Below are 21,956 nucleotides of genomic sequence, written 5' to 3'. Positions count from 1 at the left end.
ACATTTGACTGCTGTGATTTAATGACGATTATGTACTTAAAATTCTTACCACATCAATGAAACAATTATACTATCATTTTCATTGTAGTTCTCTAAACGGAAAAGTAGTAAGTGTTAATCAGTATAACTCGATGTGTCCACTGGGCAAACTGGTCTGCTTTTACACAATTACAAATTTAAAAATGAAAAATCCACTTTAGAAGGAGAACTGTCCCAAAGCCAAAAGCCTCTTTTTCAGCATGAAGTCAGTCAGGAACAGCTTTGTTTTCAGCCATGTGGAAAATTGGATTTTCTCTGTTTAAGACAAAATGGCAGTACACCTCCAGCTCTTCTCAGTGGGACCCGATTACATTCACTCAGGGTCCCCACCTCTATTTTTAGTTTTTGGGTTTGTCATGTGGCAGAACTAGCGGTTTTGTCAAAGACGACTACATTAAGAAACTGACATACAGGGCCAGCGGACGCAGTTGGGCGGGGAAATCGTGAGCAGAAGGTATTTTGTTTCTGTCGTGTGAACCCTTTGAACCTCAAAGGTTTCTATTAGTGAGCACAATGTTTTTTTATAACATAGCAAGATAAATGCAGAGATGTCTCACTAGAAGAAAGGAGAGACAAATTACCGCTCTTCAATCATAATTAGAAATGAAGCAGTAAATTAATTCATGTTTAGTGACTTTTCTTCTCTTGTCGTAGGAGCAGCAGGAGGAGGAGGACCAGGCATCCCACAGGTCATCCACAAGTCGTCTGTCTCGGTCTCCTTTAAGAGGAGTGAAGAAAGTGAAGATCATGCAGTGTAAAGTCACCCTGCTGGACGGCTCCGACTTCACGCTCAATGTGGAGGTGAGATGCTGCAGAGAGGAAGTTTTTCCTCCTTCTTTAATAAAACACTTCCTCTTTTTATTTCAATGTGGTGTAGGGCCATAAAAAAAGTACTTCTTGTGGTATTTCAAGATCAATTACTAAGATGAGTCCTAAATGTGAGATCATTTTTACTTCAATGCCTGGCACTTTAACTCGGCTGGTTTCACGTCACATTAATCTGAAGGAGATGGTTCCCACATAGATCAGGACCACATCATTGAGCAGAGATTTTAGCACGTGGATGGTTTTCAATCTTAAATAAGGGCCCTAGATTGATATAAAAACTGCTTCTAATGTATCATTTGGCCTTTTGCAGCAATGATGCATGGGATTGATATTTTCATCAGTCTATATAACTACTATAATAAGACCAAGGCTGGATGTCTGCTGTGCTTTTTAATCATTTTTATGAAGAGATAGAAACCTTCAGTTGATTCGGTGGTTATAAATGAAGACATTTTTTTTTACATTTTTGTTGCTAAATGGTAATGACACAGAGCAAAAGATATTAAATTTATTGTTTTATTCCAGTTTTCAGTTCCTTGTTTATCTAAAAGTTACAGTGGTAGTTGAAGTCTCCTTTATGAATCCAGCTTATGGCCCTGGTTAGGCTTTTATTTCACTGGTTTGTATGTTTAGTTTGCAGCTTAGTTTGAGTTTAAATTGCAGTGGACGTTTGATTAACATGAAAGATAAAGGCAATGGTAATATGTTGTGTTCTGTGATCTATTTAAATATGCTAATTGTGAGTAAAGTAAACACTAACTATACTCTTTTTTTAAAATATTTTCTAAAACGGCTGAAGAAGGGCTCATGGATAGTTGCTTTATATCAACACAAGCTGTAACGGCTCTAAAACCACTCATCTACACAGGGTGTGTTATTTCATTAGAATAACATTACGTCTAAATAGAAATTTATTTAACTCTCGAAGATAAAGACCATTCATTTTTAACTTGTCAAATAGATGGTCAGATATGTTTGTAAAACGTATGATTTGGGATTCGGTAGCCTAGTGGTTAGTGTGCACGCCCCATGTACGGGGTCTATAGTCCTTCATGCGGGCAGCCTGGGTTTGAATCCGACCTGTGGCTTCTTTCCCGCATGTTATTCCCCTCTCTCTCTCTCTCTCTCTCTCTCTCTCTCTCCTCTCTCTCTCTCTCTCTCTCTCTCTCTCTCTCTCTCTCTCTCTCTCTCTCTCTCCCCCTCTCTCTCTCTCCCCCTCTCCCTGATTTCTGACTCTATCCACTGTCATATCTCTAAAATAAAGTCACAAAAAGCCCCATAAATACATCTTAAAAATAAAAAAAAAACTTTGATTAATTAAGTTGTATTGAACCAATAAAACGGGGTCCAAACTATTGAACAATGTTTGATAGACGACAGCATCTTAAATAACTGTATTCATGTTTAAAAACAATAGTGTGTCACATAAAGACAAAATGAGCCACAAACCTACCACCTCGAGTCTTCTGCTGCATTCCTGTTTTTGTCCATCAGTCTTCTGATATGCTGCCTGTTGTATTAAACCAAAAATAAGCCGTGCTATTTTCACCGCATTTCTTAGAAGTAGGGATTTCACGGATTTCACTGAACATTTCCATTTTCTTTGTGTGAAATTGCTTTGTGTGTTTACTCTCCCCTGGAAGCTTCTCCAACATAGTCTGGAGAGAAAATAAATTCATCAAATAACGCTTCTTAAATGTTACGTTCGTACATCAAAGCTCCTCTACAGTACCATCCAGAAAAAAAAGGAACAGAGAGCACTCAGAGGAGGGAAAAACACATGTCGATGTGTTGTTAATGTGAAGCGCATATCACTGCTACCCCAGCAGTGTGACTGTTATCATAATGTAGAGAAATTGAAAATGTGTTTGTGCAGAGAAGAAGTGGAGCATGAGTTGGTTGTAATCATAATGAGCGGGAGCGGGAACGAGAGACGGGGGTAAAGGGTTCGATGGGTTCATTATTTTCTGGGCTGGACAGTGAAGCGAAAGAGTGAGACAAAAGATGAAATGTGTTGGATTGAATTGAACAAAATAAGAGTTGAATCAGCAAGGCGTTGCTCATTTAACAATCAATCTAGTAGGTCACATTAGGTTTCATACATTCCCTTTTGTTTTCGGTGAACTGTGTGGTAGGTTAGTCTTTTTTTAATCCTAACTATGAAGCCTTTAAAGGAACAATCATTTGAATTATCTGTATTTTAAAGTTTCCAGTATTCAGAAAATGACCCCTTTCAATGTGTCACTGCGAGTACAACCCAACATCCCTCCAGGAAAATGTGAGTGTCTGAGCGCTACATCATAATAGCTGCTTTCTACCACCAACAGTCATTCTTTCTCTCCGATCATTAAAAATTCAGGAATAAATCCAAAGAGTGAACTCGTTTGACTTCTCACTCCACATATTCCCCTCTTAGCAACAGCATGTTGAGCCTTTTTCTCCAAGTTATAAGACTTTTAGTGTATTTCTAAAAAATGTGAGCAGGCTGAACAGGGACTTTGAGACCCTCCTCCTCAAATCTTCCTTGAGCAGATTCCTCCACACCAGGGGTTTGGACAGGGGGATTAGCCGACAAGTTCTGTGGAGGTGGGGAGGTGACCGTGAAATGGGAGCATTTGTTGGAGGGAATCAGTGTCATTGAGTCTCTGTGTGTTGGAGTAATTACTCCCACTGTGGCCAAGGGCGGATTGTTAAGAACAATGATTTTGAAATGGGGGGCAGCATTGACTTCTTTTACCTCAAGACGGATGCACAATGTGTTTCTGAAGTACTGTTATTTAGAGTCAGTAGCTAAAGGAGATGCACTTGTACTGATGTAACTAATATATATTCTGTATTGACACAAACAAACTTCTGAACCCTTCCTGAAATAATCAATAGACTTTTTTTCTTTGACTTTGGTCCATACTTTATGAACATAAAATGAATAGAAAGGGCATCTTTATTCTTTAAATATTAAGAAGCACAAATCCTCAAAAGAAATATTGATAATATATTCTGCAGACATGCAGAGTAAAAAGCATAAAGTGCACAAGAGTGGGCTTTTACTTCCACAGAATCTCTCTGAAGTTGATGTGATGCCATCTATTGGGAGCCAATTTAAAGATTGATAATGCATCTCAGGGGCTTTATTCTTATTTAATTCACTTAACTCATTTGACTAATCACTGAAAACCGTGTTAATTTATCAAGGGTTACACATTCCCAGTCTGTAGCAGTGTAGAGTATTGAATCACATCGTCCCATCTGTTTACTATGCTGTAATCTCCCTGTTCAGTCCCACCTGCCAGGACGAGTAAGGCTTAGGCCTCCCTGGCACAAGTCTGACCCCCACCTCACTTTGTACCACTCACACACATAGAAGAGGAAAAGTGTGTAAATCTGACCTTGGATTAATCTGCATTAGATAATGTGTGAGTAGAGGAGACCCAGAGAGGAAGAGATAAAGCAGACGAAGAAGAGTGATTGAGTCGTCTGTTAAAAATCTGAGAATAATTTTCCTCCGTTCAAATACCTCAGGTTTGCTAGAAGTCCCTGCTAAGTGCTCACATTTAAAACATTTTCTGTCCTTCTATTGCAGCAGGCTCATCATGTACCTAATTATAGAGGATTCAAATATTTGAAAATGAATAGACAGCAATCATAAGTACCTGACTTACTGTGTCACTGTGCACATCCTCTCAACATTTCTAGGCTGAATAAAAAACAACTGAAGGGCAAACCTAAGAAAGCTGGCCAGTGCAATCGCAGATCTCTATGATTTTACTAGGAAAGGCTTTTTTATTACCACTTTTATTCCCTTTTGAGCAGGATATCTTGGCATGTATGAATGTTATTGGGTAATTATGATGTCAAGGGTCACTTCTTCTATTTGTATCCCTCACTTCATTCCTCTTGGTAGACCTACCATTGGATGAAACATTGCTAATCGAGTTTTAAAGGGAGCTGTGATTCCTGTGCAGGTTTGGTTGTAGTGACATAATAGAGAAAGAATTACAATACAGAAGGAATGATTAAATACAGGCCGAGTGAGGACTATTGAGGAAGAGTGGTTGTCTCGTCTGCACAAGGTCGTGACAGAATCGGGCGACTTTTTATAAAGAGCAGTGATATAACATCAAGAAGTGATGCAGCTGCTATGAGTCACTCTGTTAAATGCTTGTAGTTGGACTTGCCATGCTTTGAACAATTTTTTAATGCCTTTAATTCAAGTTCATTATTTTTTCTACTTAAGAAAAAAAAAAGCTTTTTGAATGATGAAGGAAAAAGCATGCAAAGATGGCTACTTGACAACTGAAGGAAATGATATAAGCTTAAACGGTGACATCATAATCAACCCTGGTGTAGCCAAGTATAATAGACAATTTAGAGTTCTTTAACCAAGGTCCAACCCAGGCAGGAATTGATTTGAATCCATCTTTAAAAAAAAACGCAGCCTTAATAGGTTTTAAAAAAAAAACTATTAAGGCTTAACTTGGTTGTTGTCATGTAAAAGAGATGACTGAATAATGTGCGCAAAAGAACTGGACACTTGATTCTGAATGATCAATAATAAATCCCTGATTTTATTGAGTAAAATAAGTTCTGTCCAGGTTTAAATGAACCCTGTAATTTAACACATGGAAGAAGGCTTTATTGTCAGGAATCATAAAATAACTCTTAAAACAAGGAATTGGCATCAACAAAATGATTTGCAAACACAGCTATTCTCATTTTGTGAGTGCAGCAAAGACAAAAAGAACTGCCCTGCTCTCTCTCTCTCTCTCTCTCTCTCTCTCCGATTTCTGACTCTACCCACTGTCCTGTCTCTAAAATAAAGGCCTTTAAAAAGCTTACTTCCCTGTTGCTTGCTTGTTGCTGTCACAGCTGATGAATAGTAAGGTAGAATCAGAACCAGCCAAAGTGCTTTCATGAAACTTAAATATATCAGTTGTATGAAAGTGCCCTACAAGCTTAAGGCGAAATACAGCAGACATAAGCTAGCTCAGCTCAGGCTGTTGGACACAGTGATACATTTGAGGTCAGAGAATCCTTGAGATAATTGCAAGAGTCCTCCTCCTCCTCATCCCTAGTTCCTACTCCCTCAATCCTATTTGAAACTGGCCCAGAATGTCAAGATTTGACATTTTTATCCCCCCTGACCTTGTAGTTTTGCAGCTCAACTCAATTTCCTCCCATGGGAAAAGAGTTTGTTTTAATCATTTCTTATCATTCTCTGTGAAACAGAACGGCTGACGCTCCGAGCTTCACTACGGAGGCTGTTATGTCTTTGTGGAGGGGAAAGAATCCCACATCGCTGGCATTGTTGTTAATATTTATGGGCATATTTTTTTAATATCCCTTTATTTTTAATCCAAATATATGCTTTAACTCCAAAGTAAAATACACATGCTAAATGCTGTGTTTTCATTAGAACCACAACCATTTCAATTAGTAGATATACAAGCAATTATGTCTATTTTTATATTCAGATAATCGTGAAAGTAATTCTCTAGCAAAACTGTTCCAAATTAAATATGCTTTCAGCCTCTTCAATGTGCGTACTTTTTAGATCTCTTTTTCATAGCATTGCAAAGTGATCCAGTACAATGGTAAGCATCACTGATTGGACAAAATCAGACATGTGGAAGTCAAGGACTGTGGTCTATGAAATATCTGAAAATAGCAAACAACAATAAAAAAGGAAGATGACTTCATCTGTTCCCAAATTATTTGAATAATTGGGGAAAGGGTCTTCAGATGAAGTGTGAATCAAATTAATTTGAGCACCTCACTCTGAATGGCAATTTTTTTTGTTGATGCACCTTCCAGTTATTCATACAGTTATTGTGAATCTCTGAAGCCGCAGCAGCTGCTCCTGTTGTTTGTCTGTCCAAGTTGAAGTCGACAAAAGTTGACGTTTGTTCTCTAATTTGAGATCAGTGTCCCTTCTAATTTCCTTCTGCTTTCACTCTCTTTAACCAACCAGAAAAACAGACTTCAAGCCAGACCGCTTGAATGCCTCTGTTGTTCTTCTAACTTAGTTGTTTAAATAGCAAAATTGTAACTTATTACTGATGGAGGCTTACTGCGCGCGCGTGCGTGCGTGGTTCTGTGAGTAAAGCCTGGGTTACGTGTTGTGATGAGACACTACTGTCACAGAAATGCGACTAAAGTGTGACATGCTTCTCCTAAATCCCTCACAGGAGTTTCTGCCAGGATTAACTTTTCTCCATCACAGGCTTTATGGCTGTGCAGAAACCACGCAAAGTCACTGCAGAGTTCTCAGCTTTAAAAGTGATGGAAGGGTGTGGGAGGATGCTCGTTTAAACACACCATATGTATGAAGACTTTTAGGCCTTATATTACAGACTAGAGCTGCAAATAAGGATTATTTTTCTTATTGATTTATCAGCAGATTTTTTCAGCATTAATTGATTAATCATTTAGTCTGAAGTAGAAAAACGTATTGGTTTGTAGGCTGTTTACTTGTGTGTACTGTATTGTCCATATAGACGGATATGCATGTAAATGACCTCATCTGTATATTTATGAGTTTATCAGGATGTAGCAACCTGGAGGTGAACATGGAGGAAAGACTGAAATATTTCTGGAGTCATGAGCTTGTGTGCTCATCGCAATTACAGTACAGCTAAAATGACTACTTGTCCAACACAGCAGTCCTAACAGCAAAGACTGATTATGTATTATTACTTATTTTTATAATGACAAAGCAAAGTAGCGAAATCTTCATTTTCTGAGGTTCTAATTCCTTACTTTTGCTGGCACAATGAGCCTGCAGCAATAGCTGAAGAGAAACAATTGTAAAATAAGTTTGAGATGTTTAAAGCAGAGAGTGAGTGCTTCAAGCAAAGCAGAATATTCTCACATTTAAACATCCGTAACCATTAACCATTCCCACTTTAAGCATTGTATTTTCCTTTGAATCATGGATTCATTGATCAATCTTTGCAGCTCTATTTGCCAGCAGATTTGCATGTTTTGGAGTTAATATGTGAGTGTAACAGATGCAGCAGAGTGTTTATGTCTTCTGCTTCTCGAACAAGCTGTGGTGATGGCTGTGACATGAGGAGCTGGCTCAAGCTCGGTGTCGTCTGTGTGGAGACTTGGCACTTAAAATACCTCATGTGAGCAGCCAAATGAGAGTAAGAGGGCCAACCCCCCGCCCTGTGGGAGAGACATCGGGCATTCAGCTAGAGACATGCTATCAATTTGTTTAAAGCTTTCCTATAGCTGACGTTCACCTTGAGCTCAGGAATGTGAAGGTGTATTTATACTCTGGTGCTTTATATAGAAGGAATCGATCCACAGCTGTGGGAAGTGACTGTATGGACTCGAGGGTGAGACCCTGCAGGACAGCAAGAGAGTGTAATGTGCTGCATCATAGTACTGTTTTTAGTTTGTATTTTAGTTGCAATGTTTTAAATTGTAATGGCTTATTTCCAAGATAATGAAATCAATGCAATAATAAAAAAGCACAGTTTGAGATGGTTACATTTCCTTTGCACAGTTTTGATGTTAAGTTCTATAATATTTGGTCATTTATGTGTGTTTTTTTATGGGTTATTTGTATTATTACTGTTAACTACATTTTAGATCTGTGGTGGTATTTTTCCCTTCAACAATCCTTAATCTTTACATAAAATCAATCCCACCTTCTTCTCCATTTCTGCATTTCACTCCCGTCCCTCTCTCCACTGGCCTTATCTTTCAAATAAAAGTTTTTAAAAATAAGACAAGCCCCAGACAAGTCCACAAATGCAAAAGAGCTATTTCTAGCTGAATATCCTCCTGTTTAAGTTCAGCTGTAATAAAACTCTTTCAATGATGACTGTTGATAATAAAAGATGTTATGATGTGAAATACTTCCTCTGTAACCAGAGCTGAAAATGTATTTTTTTTCTTTTTTCCCCACAGAAACGAGCCAGAGGCCAAGTGCTTCTGGACAAAATTTGTGAGCACCTCAATCTGCTGGAGAGGGACTACTTTGGCATCACACACAGAGATGTAGAGAACCAGAAGGTAAAAGAAGCTTCCATCTATATCATCAGTTTCTATGGCTTTAGCTAAAACAGGAATGGTATATGGGGCTGCTGTGGATCAGAGGTCGTCTCTCAACCAGAAGGTCGGTGGTTTGATCCACAGCTCTAGGCAGCATGTCCGATGTGCAGACTTTGGCAGACTTTACCTTAAGTTCCTCCTGCTGCTACATAGGGTAGTGGTGTATGAATGTGCATGAATGGGATTTTTTTGATACTAATGGACTCTTCACAAAGCAGCCTCGGCCATCAGTGTGTGAATGTGTAGGTGTGACCTGCAGTGTAAAAGTGCTTTGAGTAGTCAGAAGACTAGAAAAGCCCTATAAGCTCAAGTCCATTTATCATTTACATTTAGAGCAGACTTATGGAAGAGCCTGATCTATAAATATCACTGAATAAAATTACAACTTTTCAAAAGTCTAGCTTTAAAAGTATCTGTGGACATGGAAATAAAACAAGTTTTGAATTTATCGTCAATCCACTTTAGGAGTATTAGGTTCTTAGTATTCTGCTCACACAGCAGTGATTATAAATGCTTTTTCTTTTTTTGCAGAATTGGCTCGACCCGTCCAAGGAGCTGAAGAAGCAGATAAGGAGTAAGTTTAGTAATTTAATAAACACATTCAGTCGTTTGATCTGGACAGCAGAGCAAGGTGTGTGCAATCGCTCACATAATTCAATGTTCTCTCTGTGTCTCAGCTGGTCCCTGGAACTTTGCCTTCAATGTGAAGTTTTATCCTCCAGACCCCTCCCAGCTCTCCGAGGATATCACAAGGTGAGTAAGCAGCTAATTCTGATTGTGTGTAATGTGACTGCTGGCTGGTATTTCTTCTTTAGTAAAATAAATAATTAATTTTTATCAGTCCCTCTTTTGGATAGATGGACTCTTATGGATTAGTGAAATCAAATGGTTGAAAAGTGTTGTTTTAATAACTAAAAATAGCAGATTTTGGTGGTCATTTTTATTTAAAACATTTTATTCAATAATGTAAACATGTCTTTTTTACCTCTCTCTTAGGTACTACCTGTGTCTGCAGCTGAGAGACGATGTGGTCTCAGGCCGTCTGCCCTGCTCCTTTGCCACCCACACGGTGCTGGGCTCCTACACAGCGCAGTCTGAACTGGGAGACTACGACCCAGAGGAACTGGGTAGCGACTACATCAGTGAACTGCGCTTTGCACCAAACCAGACCAAAGAGCTCGAAGAGAAGGTCATGGAACTCCACAAGACCTACAAGTTAGTCTCTGCATCATTTACTAAACTCTTTTAATTGTGAGATCAGCTTCAGGCCCAACTTTTAAAACAGTCCTGGACCTGACAAGAAGTTATATGTTAAAGTGCCTCAGGACAATTAATGCATACTGGGCTAATATTACAATTTCTTAAGGTTACTGGTGAGAGAGAGAGTCAGTGATTTCAGGTGGTTTAGATAAGCACATCAATATTTTTCACCTCTGGTGGAAATCCTGTCTCAGCCTGACTTTCAGCCAACCTAACGACGGGCTGAGAGCCGAAGCTGAGGCGGGTTTTAAGCCACTTGATGAACCGTTACGTCGCGCCTGCCTGTCAGTCATGTCAGCTACGGGCCTAACTATGAATAACGCGTATCGTTAATAAAATCAAAACGGTGCCGTTCTAAAAAAAAATTCACCTCCCCCATACAGTGTGAACAATATTATTTTTTTACCAAGCTGTAAACATATTTTTTTAACTGTGGGATGTATGTGGCTTTCGGGCCTCCAGTGAACCCTCGGTGAACTGCAGGATTTTGCACTTCCACATCGGCTTCATTTTTAAACCCCAGAGGTTGCCATTTGCTTTGTGTACAGCCTCGTCCTTCTCATACAGTATCTTTAGAGTAATCGCCCGTATTTATTTTTCACCAGAAAATGTTCATGTTAAACAAACTTCATGTTGTGCCTCAGCAGAGCTTTTTGATTTAGATGTGAATGTTTTCTAGATAGAAAGATTTCTATTAATTTCTTCCTGCCCTGTTAAGAAATCTGACCACTTTAAGTCACCCAGTCAGACTGGGTGAACTTTAACAGGCTGAATATTAATCTGCCCTAAAGACAGCATGTCCCCAGACATTGGATTTGTATTTTCCTATAAATAATTCTTTCTGCCCGTCCTTTGTCTGAGCCCTTTATTCTCCAAGTATTACAATGATTTGTGTGTAATTTGATTTGGTCCAGTGTAGTCTGCTGGATGGAGAGAGGCAATGACAGTGCACGGATTAGAGTCTCTCTAAAGACCATCCATCTAGAAACAGAGGCACTCAAGAAGCTCTGTTACCCTCGAGTTAAAAGCTTCAATAAACAGCCATTTTCCAAAAGCTCTTCCGCTGTAAAACTGTGAACTATCCCATTTTTTTATTTTATTGGACCCTACAGCTCAAATGTTGGATGTCCACATTGTTAAGAGAACTTCAAGTCTCTCTCTGCTCTGCTCTGTGTTGTTGACCTCGTGTGATCTGTGTGTCTCAGGGGGATGACACCAGCCGAAGCAGAGATGCACTTCCTGGAAAATGCTAAGAAACTGTCCATGTACGGCGTGGACCTCCATCACGCCAAGGTAACCCCCCCCCCCCCCCCCACTGCAAGCTTTGTACCCTCATATTGAAGTAACGTACAAGATTGATTGTTTTTACCAACTTGAACTAAATATCTCACACTTATTGTCTAAGGGGAAATTTGTCAGTAGGCAGTGTCCAATCAAATGGTAGAAAATAAAATGGTTTGTTGACATCATCACACCTGGAAATGTAAAGATGCTGCTTTTAAAGTTCCTTGTTAAAGAAAGAAACCTTTACACCAAAGTTTTGACTTCTTTCACCCAAGTTAGTGCAGCGAACTATAAAGTAGTTCATCACAAAATCATCTAGAATATCAAAATGTCTTCAGCTAGGATGGATGTCTTTAAAATGAATAAAGTAATCTAGAAATGAAAGTGTTTACTCTTAATATTTAAAATCTCTTTGAAGGGAAAGTCTTTGGTACACTTATTCCATTTCTTACCAAAAGTAAAAAGATGCAACGTGAGCATTCACAGTGAATACAAAAAAGTCTAAAAGGCACGCACATCTGAGAAGGTTGAAGTCCTGGGTGCTGGACCAAAAAACATAAAAGATAGAAAAAAGTACTGAGTCTGCACACCAGAAGAAGCTCCAATAATGATGAAGGGCAAGGGCCAGAAACGTTACACGTGAGCGTCCATTAAATTTAATTTATCGGAGCTACGTCCGGTGTGCGGACTCAGTACTTTTTTTCTAGCATTCAAAGTAAACACATCACAAAAGTCTCAATTTATTAAGTTATTTTTTGTAACAAAGCAACACTTTTTCACTCGGTATGCAAACAGTTTACTTATCTGACGGGGCCTGTGTAAAACAGCCTCACTTCTACACCACTGTGATGCAGTTAGATGAAACTCAAGCTATCGGTGGTGCCAATTTAGAGGTGGAAAAACTATATTTCTGAATTTATGTAGAATTCATGAGAAACATGTAGCAAACACAGATATTGTCTAAAACATGAAGAACAACATAGACATAAAAAGAGTTATAGCACATATGTACTCTTTAACTTTTGCTAAGTAATCACTATTCATATTTTTATGACAATATTTAGCAATGTTGTGGGACAAGCTTAAATTTAGGTGTGATATTGTCAGATTTTTTTTCCCTTGTACAGAGCCATTTTTTCAGACTCGTCTTTATGCTAAGCTAAACTAACCAATCACTAACTCTAGCTTCTTGTTTTCTTAACTGTACTACATGTCAATGGTATTGTCAATTTACACAATTCCACCCTTGAAGGCCAAATCAGCTCGTTTCCCAAAATATCCCTTTAACTTGTTCACTTACTAGTTTATAATAATACCTCCAGGAGGCACTGAAAAGTGTGCACGTTATGTGTGTAATAAAGAAGGATTCGTGTTGTTTCTTTAAGCAAGAGGAGGCCGACACTTCTCACTCACGCAGCCAATAGAAACGCTTACCACCACAACACCACCGCTTCAAAAACATCCCGGCTGCTTCAGTTCAACATGCCACTGCTGTCTCGCTGATTGACTCACATGTCACTGCTGCCTCTGTGGATTCATAGGCTGAAGGATGGGGTGGGGGAGGTGATGGTGGGGGGAGTCTGGAGCCCAGCCTGAGTTGAATGATTTTCCCGCTGTTACTAATCTCACTGGCCAGATGGGATCAGAACGTATCATCAGGGCGCAGGCGAGCAGAGGGAGAGCTGGATTACAGTGGTAAAACTGCTGTCATCATAGAGGGAAATTACAGTCTACAGTTTTGATATAAATCCGTTATCATAAGCACTTTGAAAGACCAAATTGATACAGATATGAGTGATGGAGGAGGATATTGCCTTCACAGATCCAGATTAGAGGAGGCGACAGAGATCAAACTGAGCACAGCTCAGCTCAGCGTTTGATGTTTTGATACACCAAGAAAAAAAAAACATCTGTCTTTTGTCCTTTCTCATTAAATGCAAAGTTGGTAGGGAAGCTCTATGAGTGCTTGGCTCCAGCTGAGGGAGAGGTAAGAGGCTGCAATTCATCTGCTTACCTGCGTGTGTGTGTGTGTGATGAGTTTCTACATGTGCATGGTTACATAAAAAGGTTGTCAATCCAGCAGTTTTTCTTAGGATCCTGCTTTGGACCAGCGCTTCCCTCACTGAAAAACATCATCATTGGTTTCACCCTCTTGTGCTTTGTGCGGTGAAGAGCATAGTTTAGTGCTTCATTCCTCATTTATCAACACTTCAATGTCGCTGTTGCCATTCAGTCATCCTCGAGTCTTTATTCAACGTCACCACAGCTTGCATAGAGAAGATAAGAGCACAATATGCCTGATTCCATTCTCCACCTGCCTGCTTTACCCTGTTATTACCAAAAAGCTAGACTAGATAAATACCTCTTCCCCCTGCTGTGCATCTGGCTCCTCAACTTCCCCTATATCCTGTAGATTTTATGTTGTTTGGGACACTAAAAAAGGGGCCATTTATAATCAGGGGCTTCTTCTCTAAGACTATCAGGATACTGTGATACCAAAGCGAGACATTGTGAAGGAGTTTCATTGAAGTTATTGTTTTTTCTTGGTGTTGTTTTCCAGGACTCCGAGGGTGTGGAGATAATGTTGGGGGTTTGTGCGAGTGGCCTGCTCATCTACAGAGACAGGTTGCGGATCAACAGGTTTGCTTGGCCCAAAATCCTCAAGATCTCCTACAAGAGGAATAACTTCTACATCAAAATCCGACCGGGCGAGGTGAGATTTATGACAGTTGTACAAATTGAAAAACAGCAATATGTATTTACACGGATGTTCAGAGATGAACTGCCAGGTCAGGGTGTTTTTTATTCAATGTGTACCTGTAGTTACGATGGATCTGTCCCCGATCCTTTGTGTTACGTTATCAGTTAAGCTCCCATTACAGTTGCTGTCATATTGGCTTCTGTTTCAGGACCGTTCTGCAGGTGCACCGCACTTCTAAAGTGCTGCTTTGGTTAAAAATGGCTCCCTAACTTTCTTAGATTACCCAACAGATCCACACTGACATCTCTCCCTTTACTAATATATTATAAAGGAAACACAGTAGAGCTCGTACAAACTGGATTGTTTTTTGCTTACTAGACACTTCACAGCAGTTTTAGAGGAAAATATAAACATTGGATTGGGACATGTAATCTGGAAATTGTTACATTTCTCATAATGATTTGGGGCGCTGGTGGTGCAGTGGTTAGTGAGGGCGCCCCTTGTACGTAGGCTATAGTCCTCCAAGCGGGCAGCCCAGGTTCGAATCCGACCTGTGGCTCCTTTCCTGCATGTCATTCCCCACTCTCTCTCTCTCTCCCTGATTTCCGACTCTAAAAAAAATCTCGTAATGACATTTCCCTAAATTAAAGCATTAATTTAGACGTGAACAACTAGTAAAACTTCTTTGATAGAAATCAAAAATACATAGATGAAACCTGATTTTAAAAAGTGATCCTCTTTATATCGTGAATGTGACGTCTGTCTTTTGTCCTCGTTGCAGTTTGAGCAGTTTGAAAGTACAATTGGGTTCAAGCTTCCGAATCATCGCGCCGCCAAAAGGCTCTGGAAGGTCTGTGTCGAGCACCACACCTTCTTCAGGTAAGCAATATAGGATCTTTGAATGTGATAGGACTACTTTTTTGTACCTCAGTCAACAGTCTATTAATGAAAACAGCAAAATGTTTCCTTAATGGAGAAGCCATGATCTTCTTGATGGTGATTCTGCCATCAGGGTTACAGTCACAGGCAGTGATTAATGATTCAAACACTTAAAATGTGACATTAAAGACAGTATTTAGTCCAGGGTTAGACTCACCATCACACATCCTGTTTGATTAGCAAGTCTTTGGAATCCTTTTTATAAATTGATCACAGCCTTGTTGACATGAAAATACTAATGAACATGTTAGATGGTTTTGTTGTGTTGAAGTAAAAACACTGTTTAAGCTGTGAGAAGATGATGTCATATGACAACATGCAAGTTAACTTTTGTTTTTCTCCAAGCCAAAAAAAGAAAAAAAAAAAAAAGCTCCCCTGAGTTCTTTTGTGAAGTGAGCCAAACATGAAGCGGTCTCTGTAGACTATTTAAATGAGTTTTTCAAGTCATACAGTGCATATCTTAAACATGTTTTCATTAATGAGAGTTTGTAAATTGTGACAGGCTCGTGTCCCCCGAGGCGCCCCCAAAGAAGTTCCTGAGTCTCGGCTCGAAGTTTCGATACAGCGGCAGAACGCAGGCTCAGACCCGCAGGGCCAGCTCTCAGATCATCAGACCGGCTCCGCTCTTTGAACGCACCTCCAGCAAACGCTACAACATGTCCCGCAGCTTAGATGGAGGTGAGAAGCAGTCGAGGGTTTTGATTTATGAACGCCCACATGTGCCATCCTAGTCTTAATGTTGCTAATCAAAAAAACCTTTTCACAATCATTTATCCAGTTTATTTAAATCCGGGATATTTTTAAACTCCTCTTGGGTCGTTTTGAATTATCCTAATTTTAGAGATGATTGTTCAGCATGTCTCTTCTAGCTAGAGGGAAAACTTTTCTCTGGAAAATATGCTGCTGCTTCTTTTTCATGCATGAGAACGATGTCAGAAAACTTTCTTACTAGTTCAAATTACTTTATTGTTTCTCTAACATTGTGCTCTGCACCTGAAAACCTGAATAGCTAAACTGTCTGGCACAGTTTGTACCAACAATGGCACAATGAGTGTCATAACAACAATGTGCTGTGGCTTGTCCTTGTGTTTTTTGTTTAACGGCTCCCACATGTGCTTGGACTTTAAAGCAGACCGCCAGTGTCTATTTAAAGATCCCAGTCCATCACATCCATCTTTGTCTTCCCATCATCCTCCAGCACCAATCATGGAGAACCATGAGACCCTCATGAAGGACAGCACCGCTGACGGAACAGCCAAAGTCATCACCAAAGGAGACATCATCACCACGGTAACGACAGAGAAGAAGGCAGAGGAAGAGAAGGCGGAGAGGGAGGATGCTCAGATGGATGCTGCAGAGACGCCAGAACCAGCTGTCACAACACCGCTCAGACATGACACAAAGGTAAACCTCTCTCTAACTGGGCTCAGTTTCTTTCTTGTGTTTGGTTCAAAGAGAGACTAATATACTCAAAGTGGTAGATATCGGTTTTGAGAAGCTGCTGCATCTTTGAAAGTTCTGTTTTTGAGACTTTTCTTTTCTTTTTTTTTAAATACTTCTTATGGCTGATGAGATTTCCCTGTTGCTTTCAGCTTAACCCACTGCAGTAGACTCTGCTGAAGTGCTTCTCATCTTGTGTGCGCTTTACTAATTAGCTTTTCTTTTCTTGTCCTTCCTGTGACCCCACACTATACTTGTGTGTTTGCTCATGCGTATTCGCCCCCTTCCCCTTCGCCTCTCTCCATTTACACACACGCGTGTCATCTTTTTGTTGACACATCCCTCCATCAGTGCTCCTCTCGTGTGTACACAACTGACCCCCTCCGCTCCGAGCTCTCACTCCCCTCATCTCCTGTCACATCCACCAAAGTACGGCGGAGGCGCAGGGAGAGCACGCGTAAACGGGCCTCGTCGGTCAGTCCGGCCAAGAACGGTGACGGTTGCCGCCGGCGGCAAGCCCTCGCCGACCGCAAAGCAGCCCTGCTGGACGAGCAGGCGTTGCTGCTCTTGGCGCGCAAGCAGAGGCTGGAGCAGGGCAAGAGCCGCGGCGGCACGCTCTTCTCCTTCTCCCTGCACCTGCCTGACCTGTCCTCCTTCCTGGACGACGATGGCTACATCACCTTCCCTGATCTGTCAGAGATGCGCTTCCTTCCTGAGTGCGCGCACAACTTCCTGCCCATAAAGTCACCCTCGCTCATCCCGTGCTTCCTCTTCATCTTTTTCTTCCTGCTCTCCACCTCCTTCTCCGTGCCATATGCTCTCACGCTCACCTTCCCCCTGGCGCTGTGTCTCTGCTACCTGGAGCCCAAGGCAGCCTCCCTGACCGCCTCCTTAGCCCATGGCTACACTGACCATGACAGTTCAGAGGAAGAGGAGGTGTGTGTTATGCGTACGCCTGTATGTTTCAGTAGTTCAGAATAACAGTTCATTATGACAGTTAACCCCTCCCACCTGTCCTGTATCCTGCTCTGCTGTTTCACCAGTCCAGAGCCGACCTGGAGACTGTGTCTGTCCCAGTGTCTGTCAGTGCTCCTACTTTCAGAACCTCATCTCTGCCTGGTCACACTCCTCATCCTGTAGACTCCATCCTCATCATCATCATCATCACAAGTACACGGAGATGAACCTGTATGCTTCACTATTTCATATAGATTGTATTTACTTCGTCGCTGACAGGGGTAGACACAAACATTAAGCACCATCAGGACTTTTTTACAAACATCAGGCTGAGATTACACTTATTTCTGGTACATTTTTGCAGCCACAATAACAAATTACCAGGACAAATTTACACTGCCATGCTGAGGAAAACTGAGGACGTATTATCACATTTGACTGAGCTTGTTTGTTAAAGATTATGACGAATTAGAACACTTATTTATCTTCATTTTAAACTAAGGTTTTGGCCTAACCCATCTCAGTATTATCATCCACATCCTTGGCTAAACAGTATAGAACGTGACTGCAACCCGATCAACACAATCTGCATGAAAACGCTTCCATATGTATGTATGCACTCAGAGCCTCTCTGCATCACTTTCTTAGTCAAGCAAAGCAGCGCAAATTAAATTATTCAAATTACACTTCTGCTTAAAAAGGCTGAAAGCAGTTTTTTGTAAAGCCTCATAATTTGACTTGTTTGCCTTAAGTGACGCCCTTTTTGAGTCACAATTGAACAGTACGCTGTAATGTAATCCAGGCTGTGTCGCAGAGAGAGAGACATATAAATGCATCCTGATCATCATGAGTGTCCACATGCATGAAGAGGAGGGGGAGGGCCTGAAAGTCAGGTAACAGAGTTGTTGTTGTTGTGGGTTTAACCAGCCACAACACAATCAACTCTTAAAAAAAAAAAAGAAAAAGTGAAATAATTTTGCACCAGGATTTAGCTCTTCCAAATTCAATCAAAACTTAATTTAACACTGAAACGTCAAAGTGACTGACCGAAGGTTGTAACTTCCTCTGAGTCTGTTTTGCTTGCTTACTTTTCATTTGCTTTTATTCTTTATTTTTTAAAGTAGTTTCCTGATTATATTTGTAGTGTGGTCTGATAGCGTGAAGCCTGAAGAAAATGCATTTCCATTTGTTCCATGTGTGGTTATGAAGAGTCTTATTTAGAGATGTGAATACATTTTTCAAGAGTTTACAAGTTGGCTTCTTGTCGTTTTTCTTGCTTACCGCTCGGATGGGTTTTGGTCTGTTTGCGAAAGCAGACTGACAGCGAGCAAACTGACTTTGCCTTTGATGGAGAGATGACGGAGGTTTGTACATCATAATGAAATCATGAAATACGTTCTGACTGAGAAGAGAAATGAAGAGATGCTGAATCATGGATGCTACCCCTTTTGAAACATTTAATGTTTGTGCACTTTAAATCCTGCATATAATGCATGCAATACATCTTTTTTATGCTCATTACTTCTTTATGTGTCGCCCTTCTTTATCAATATGTCTTCTTTAGAACTAAGTGTTTCAATAGGGAGTCTGAGTCATGTCTGCTATGACCTCTAGTTTAAAGCATCTGTAGCTCAATGAAATATCTAATTCTGCGTCTTCAGTGGTCGGAAAAACTGAGCGGTTCATTTTTATATTCTCAATATAAAGCTGCATCCTCTGCAGGCCCTTTCATATTGAAATTAAAAAAAATGGTCATTGTGATCATACCAGTAGTTAGTTAGAAAAATAAACACTTAAGACAGAATACAGCCCCATTTAACATCCTGACTAGTACAGCATCGTTTGTTATGTTTTCAGAATTTGGTTTTCATATCCTAAAAATGAACAACTTCTATTGCAAGCTGCTTTTAAAACCTCTCTTGTACTCAGTTATTTTCTGCTGTTACAGCCTTTTGTATCCTCGCACTAAACCCTGACATGATCATGAACACGTCTCCTCTGTAGATTGTGACCATTAAGCCCACAAACAGTGAGGGCTTATAGGAAGTGAAATTTGCTAAAGGCCTAAAACAAAAACATTTCAAAATATTCTTTGCAAACAAGAAGTGTGCATTTCTCAGAGATTCTCATCTGAAGTTTAATCGGGGGTTATTATATCTATGGTTTAAAATATCAGTGGGATTTAGTTTTCTTTGCTGTGGAACACGACCCAGATGTTTGTCCTCGCTTTGGCTCTCTGTAATCAGAGATTGTACAGTTATAACATCATAGCTCTTTATTTTAAGCTGCATTATTGTTTGTTAGGTGTTAGTTTCAACTTTAAATATTCAGGATGTGTGTTCAGGGCTTGGGGTTTAAAGAAAAATCAATTTCTGTGACATTATTGAATCCAACCACATCACTTACCTCTTTTATCTGTCTGCTTGCCGCCCCTTGTTTCCCCCTTTTTTCTCTGCGTTCACCTGATTTCTCTGTCTCTTCCTTTAATGACTTCTTCCACTCACACTCTTTGTTCTCTCCTCTCTACTCGCCTTCAGTCGGAAGCAGACGAGGACTCTGAGATGCCGACTCAGGTACACTGGGCTCGCTTCATGGCCCTGCTCAGTGCATCAAACCACCACCATCAGATGCACTGAGCCATTCAAATATCCACCATCATTCATTCTGTGCCTTCTCGCCACCTTTGCTTGCCTGCTCTTGCCTTTTGTAAACACATTCACTATCACAGCACACACACACAGCTGACCGACCACTGACTTCACTTCACAGACTGCTGCCCCAAAGCTATCGCTGCCTCTAAAAGCCATTGAAGCTCATTTCTCAAGTGTTTTTGTTTGCAAATGCAGAAGTTATGTCATATTTCTTTTCTTATTGCTGGAACCAAAGGTCCAAATTTCACAGCTTTTGAGGTTTTTCTTATTTCTTATTATGCTCTTATGTTATTGTTAGCCTTACAGTAAAAGACAAACCCTCCAATTTCTCCTATCCAGAATGAATAAGCATGGCACAGAATCGTTTAACTACAACTCTTCTCCCCTCTTCTGTCTTTGCAGTATAGTTTCATAAGACGAGTAAAAGGGGAAAACGTTTTTATCAAGCATAGTAATCTGATGCTCGAGGTTGGTAAGGAGTCGACGCATGACTTTTGTCTATGCATCAGAGTGGGATTGTTCTGAGGAATCCTAGCCAATAACAGATATGTTTAACATACCAGTAGTTCTGACAGTGTTGGATATGAAACACATTAGAGTGACCTTGGTTTTATCTAACAGATTCTGTGCTGTGAGCATCCAAATTAACTTATTGTGATAAATAAAGCAACTCAAATAAAACTGTGTGTGTGTGTGGAGGTCTTAACCTCTAGTAAAATTTGGGAGTGTTGTTCCCAACTAAACCTCAAAACTAACAGAGATTGTGTGCATGAAATCATTTTTCATTGAATGAAGCTGGTCCTAAATGCCTCCAAAGCATTTAAGTACAAGCTGTTACTCTTTAAGTTGCAGCTGCATTGTGACTTCTTTTGGTTGCTGTTTTTGCTAGCTAGCTAGGTAGCCTGCACAGCCTCCTAAATAAACACAAGGAATGCTGGGTATCATGCAGTCCATTTCTGTATTTAATGGGTGATCTTATTGTTGATTACAGAACTGCATTTTACGCCTCCAAAGTTTTATTGGAGATTTTTTTTATTTTTTTGTGGGGGGGAGGGATATGCAAGCTACCGTTGCGTACATTAAGCATGGCCGTCGTTCCCTTCGCTCTGCTCCCGGCCTCACCTCCTTGTGTCATGGTTGACCGGCTACTGTAGGACAACTCGCCCCCGGAAGAGATGGTCAAGCACCAGACAAACATCAGCGAACTAAAGCGCTCCTTCCTGGAGACGGGTAGCAGCGCTCCGGGCCTGACAGAGTGGGAGAAGAGACTCACCTCGTCCCCCGTGCGCTCACCCAGACTGGACGAAGCACCGATGATAGAACCGTTGGACGTAAGCTGCAGTCCACGGACGACTGAATGACGGCATGTGTGTGTGTGAGGCATGACATCATTGAGGAGATTTTTGCTTTAACAAAAGGCATCAATCCTAAGAGTATCTGCGTTATGACACGGTGCTTTCATAATGGGGCTAAAGCTGTATATTTTAACTTGAAAATGAGTCTGCTGCAGTATATTTTAACTTCAAAATGGCTCCAGAGCATATTAATAAAGATTATGGACGTCGTTACGAATTAATCTGCAAAGTTAGTGTGTGAGTACGTGTGCCTCTCTTTACCATCGTCACCTTTACAGCTTCAATATATCTCACCAGCAGCAGATTAACATATTCATTTGTCCCGGCAAAGAATGGGGCAATCATTAATCAGTATTACGATTGTTTTGTTCTGTGACATTACGTGCCTGAATTAAGAGCACTTTTATCAGCGTTTTTTTTTCTCCAACCTCCGCTGTGTAA

At 40.5% G+C, this 21,956-nt stretch overlaps 1 protein-coding gene across 15 annotated transcripts in view; it reads left to right on the top strand.

Moving 5' to 3' along the window:
• The window catches only part of epb41l3b (erythrocyte membrane protein band 4.1-like 3b), a 54,402-nt gene that overhangs the window by 21,517 nt on the left and 10,929 nt on the right, over positions 1 to 21,956 (top strand). For 8 of the 15 annotated variants that reach the window (XM_065954285.1, XM_065954280.1, XM_065954279.1 and 5 more), the window contains 15 exons: positions 694 to 840; positions 8,785 to 8,889; positions 9,460 to 9,502; positions 9,606 to 9,681; positions 9,925 to 10,143; positions 11,394 to 11,481; positions 14,033 to 14,185; positions 14,955 to 15,052; positions 15,615 to 15,790; positions 16,311 to 16,516; positions 16,904 to 17,488; positions 18,826 to 18,873; positions 20,047 to 20,082; positions 20,563 to 20,628; positions 21,315 to 21,491. In XM_065954285.1, coding sequence (XP_065810357.1) covers positions 787 to 840; positions 8,785 to 8,889; positions 9,460 to 9,502; positions 9,606 to 9,681; positions 9,925 to 10,143; positions 11,394 to 11,481; positions 14,033 to 14,185; positions 14,955 to 15,052; positions 15,615 to 15,790; positions 16,311 to 16,516; positions 16,904 to 17,488; positions 18,826 to 18,873; positions 20,047 to 20,082; positions 20,563 to 20,628; positions 21,315 to 21,491 — 2,130 coding nt within the window. In that variant the 5' untranslated portion in view covers positions 694 to 786. The remainder of the gene's footprint in view (positions 1 to 693; positions 841 to 8,784; positions 8,890 to 9,459; positions 9,503 to 9,605; positions 9,682 to 9,924; positions 10,144 to 11,393; positions 11,482 to 14,032; positions 14,186 to 14,954; positions 15,053 to 15,614; positions 15,791 to 16,310; positions 16,517 to 16,903; positions 17,489 to 18,825; positions 18,874 to 20,046; positions 20,083 to 20,562; positions 20,629 to 21,314; positions 21,492 to 21,956) is intronic. The other 7 variants (XM_065954281.1, XM_065954282.1, XM_065954286.1 and 4 more) reach the window with 7 other exon arrangements.

This window comes from Labrus bergylta, chromosome 4 (assembly GCF_963930695.1).
Source record: "Labrus bergylta chromosome 4, fLabBer1.1, whole genome shotgun sequence".
In the NCBI taxonomy this organism is placed as follows: domain Eukaryota; kingdom Metazoa; phylum Chordata; class Actinopteri; order Labriformes; family Labridae; genus Labrus; species Labrus bergylta.
The sequence above is the reverse complement of the archived record's forward strand: the minus strand, read 5'-3'. Positions and strand labels throughout refer to the sequence as shown.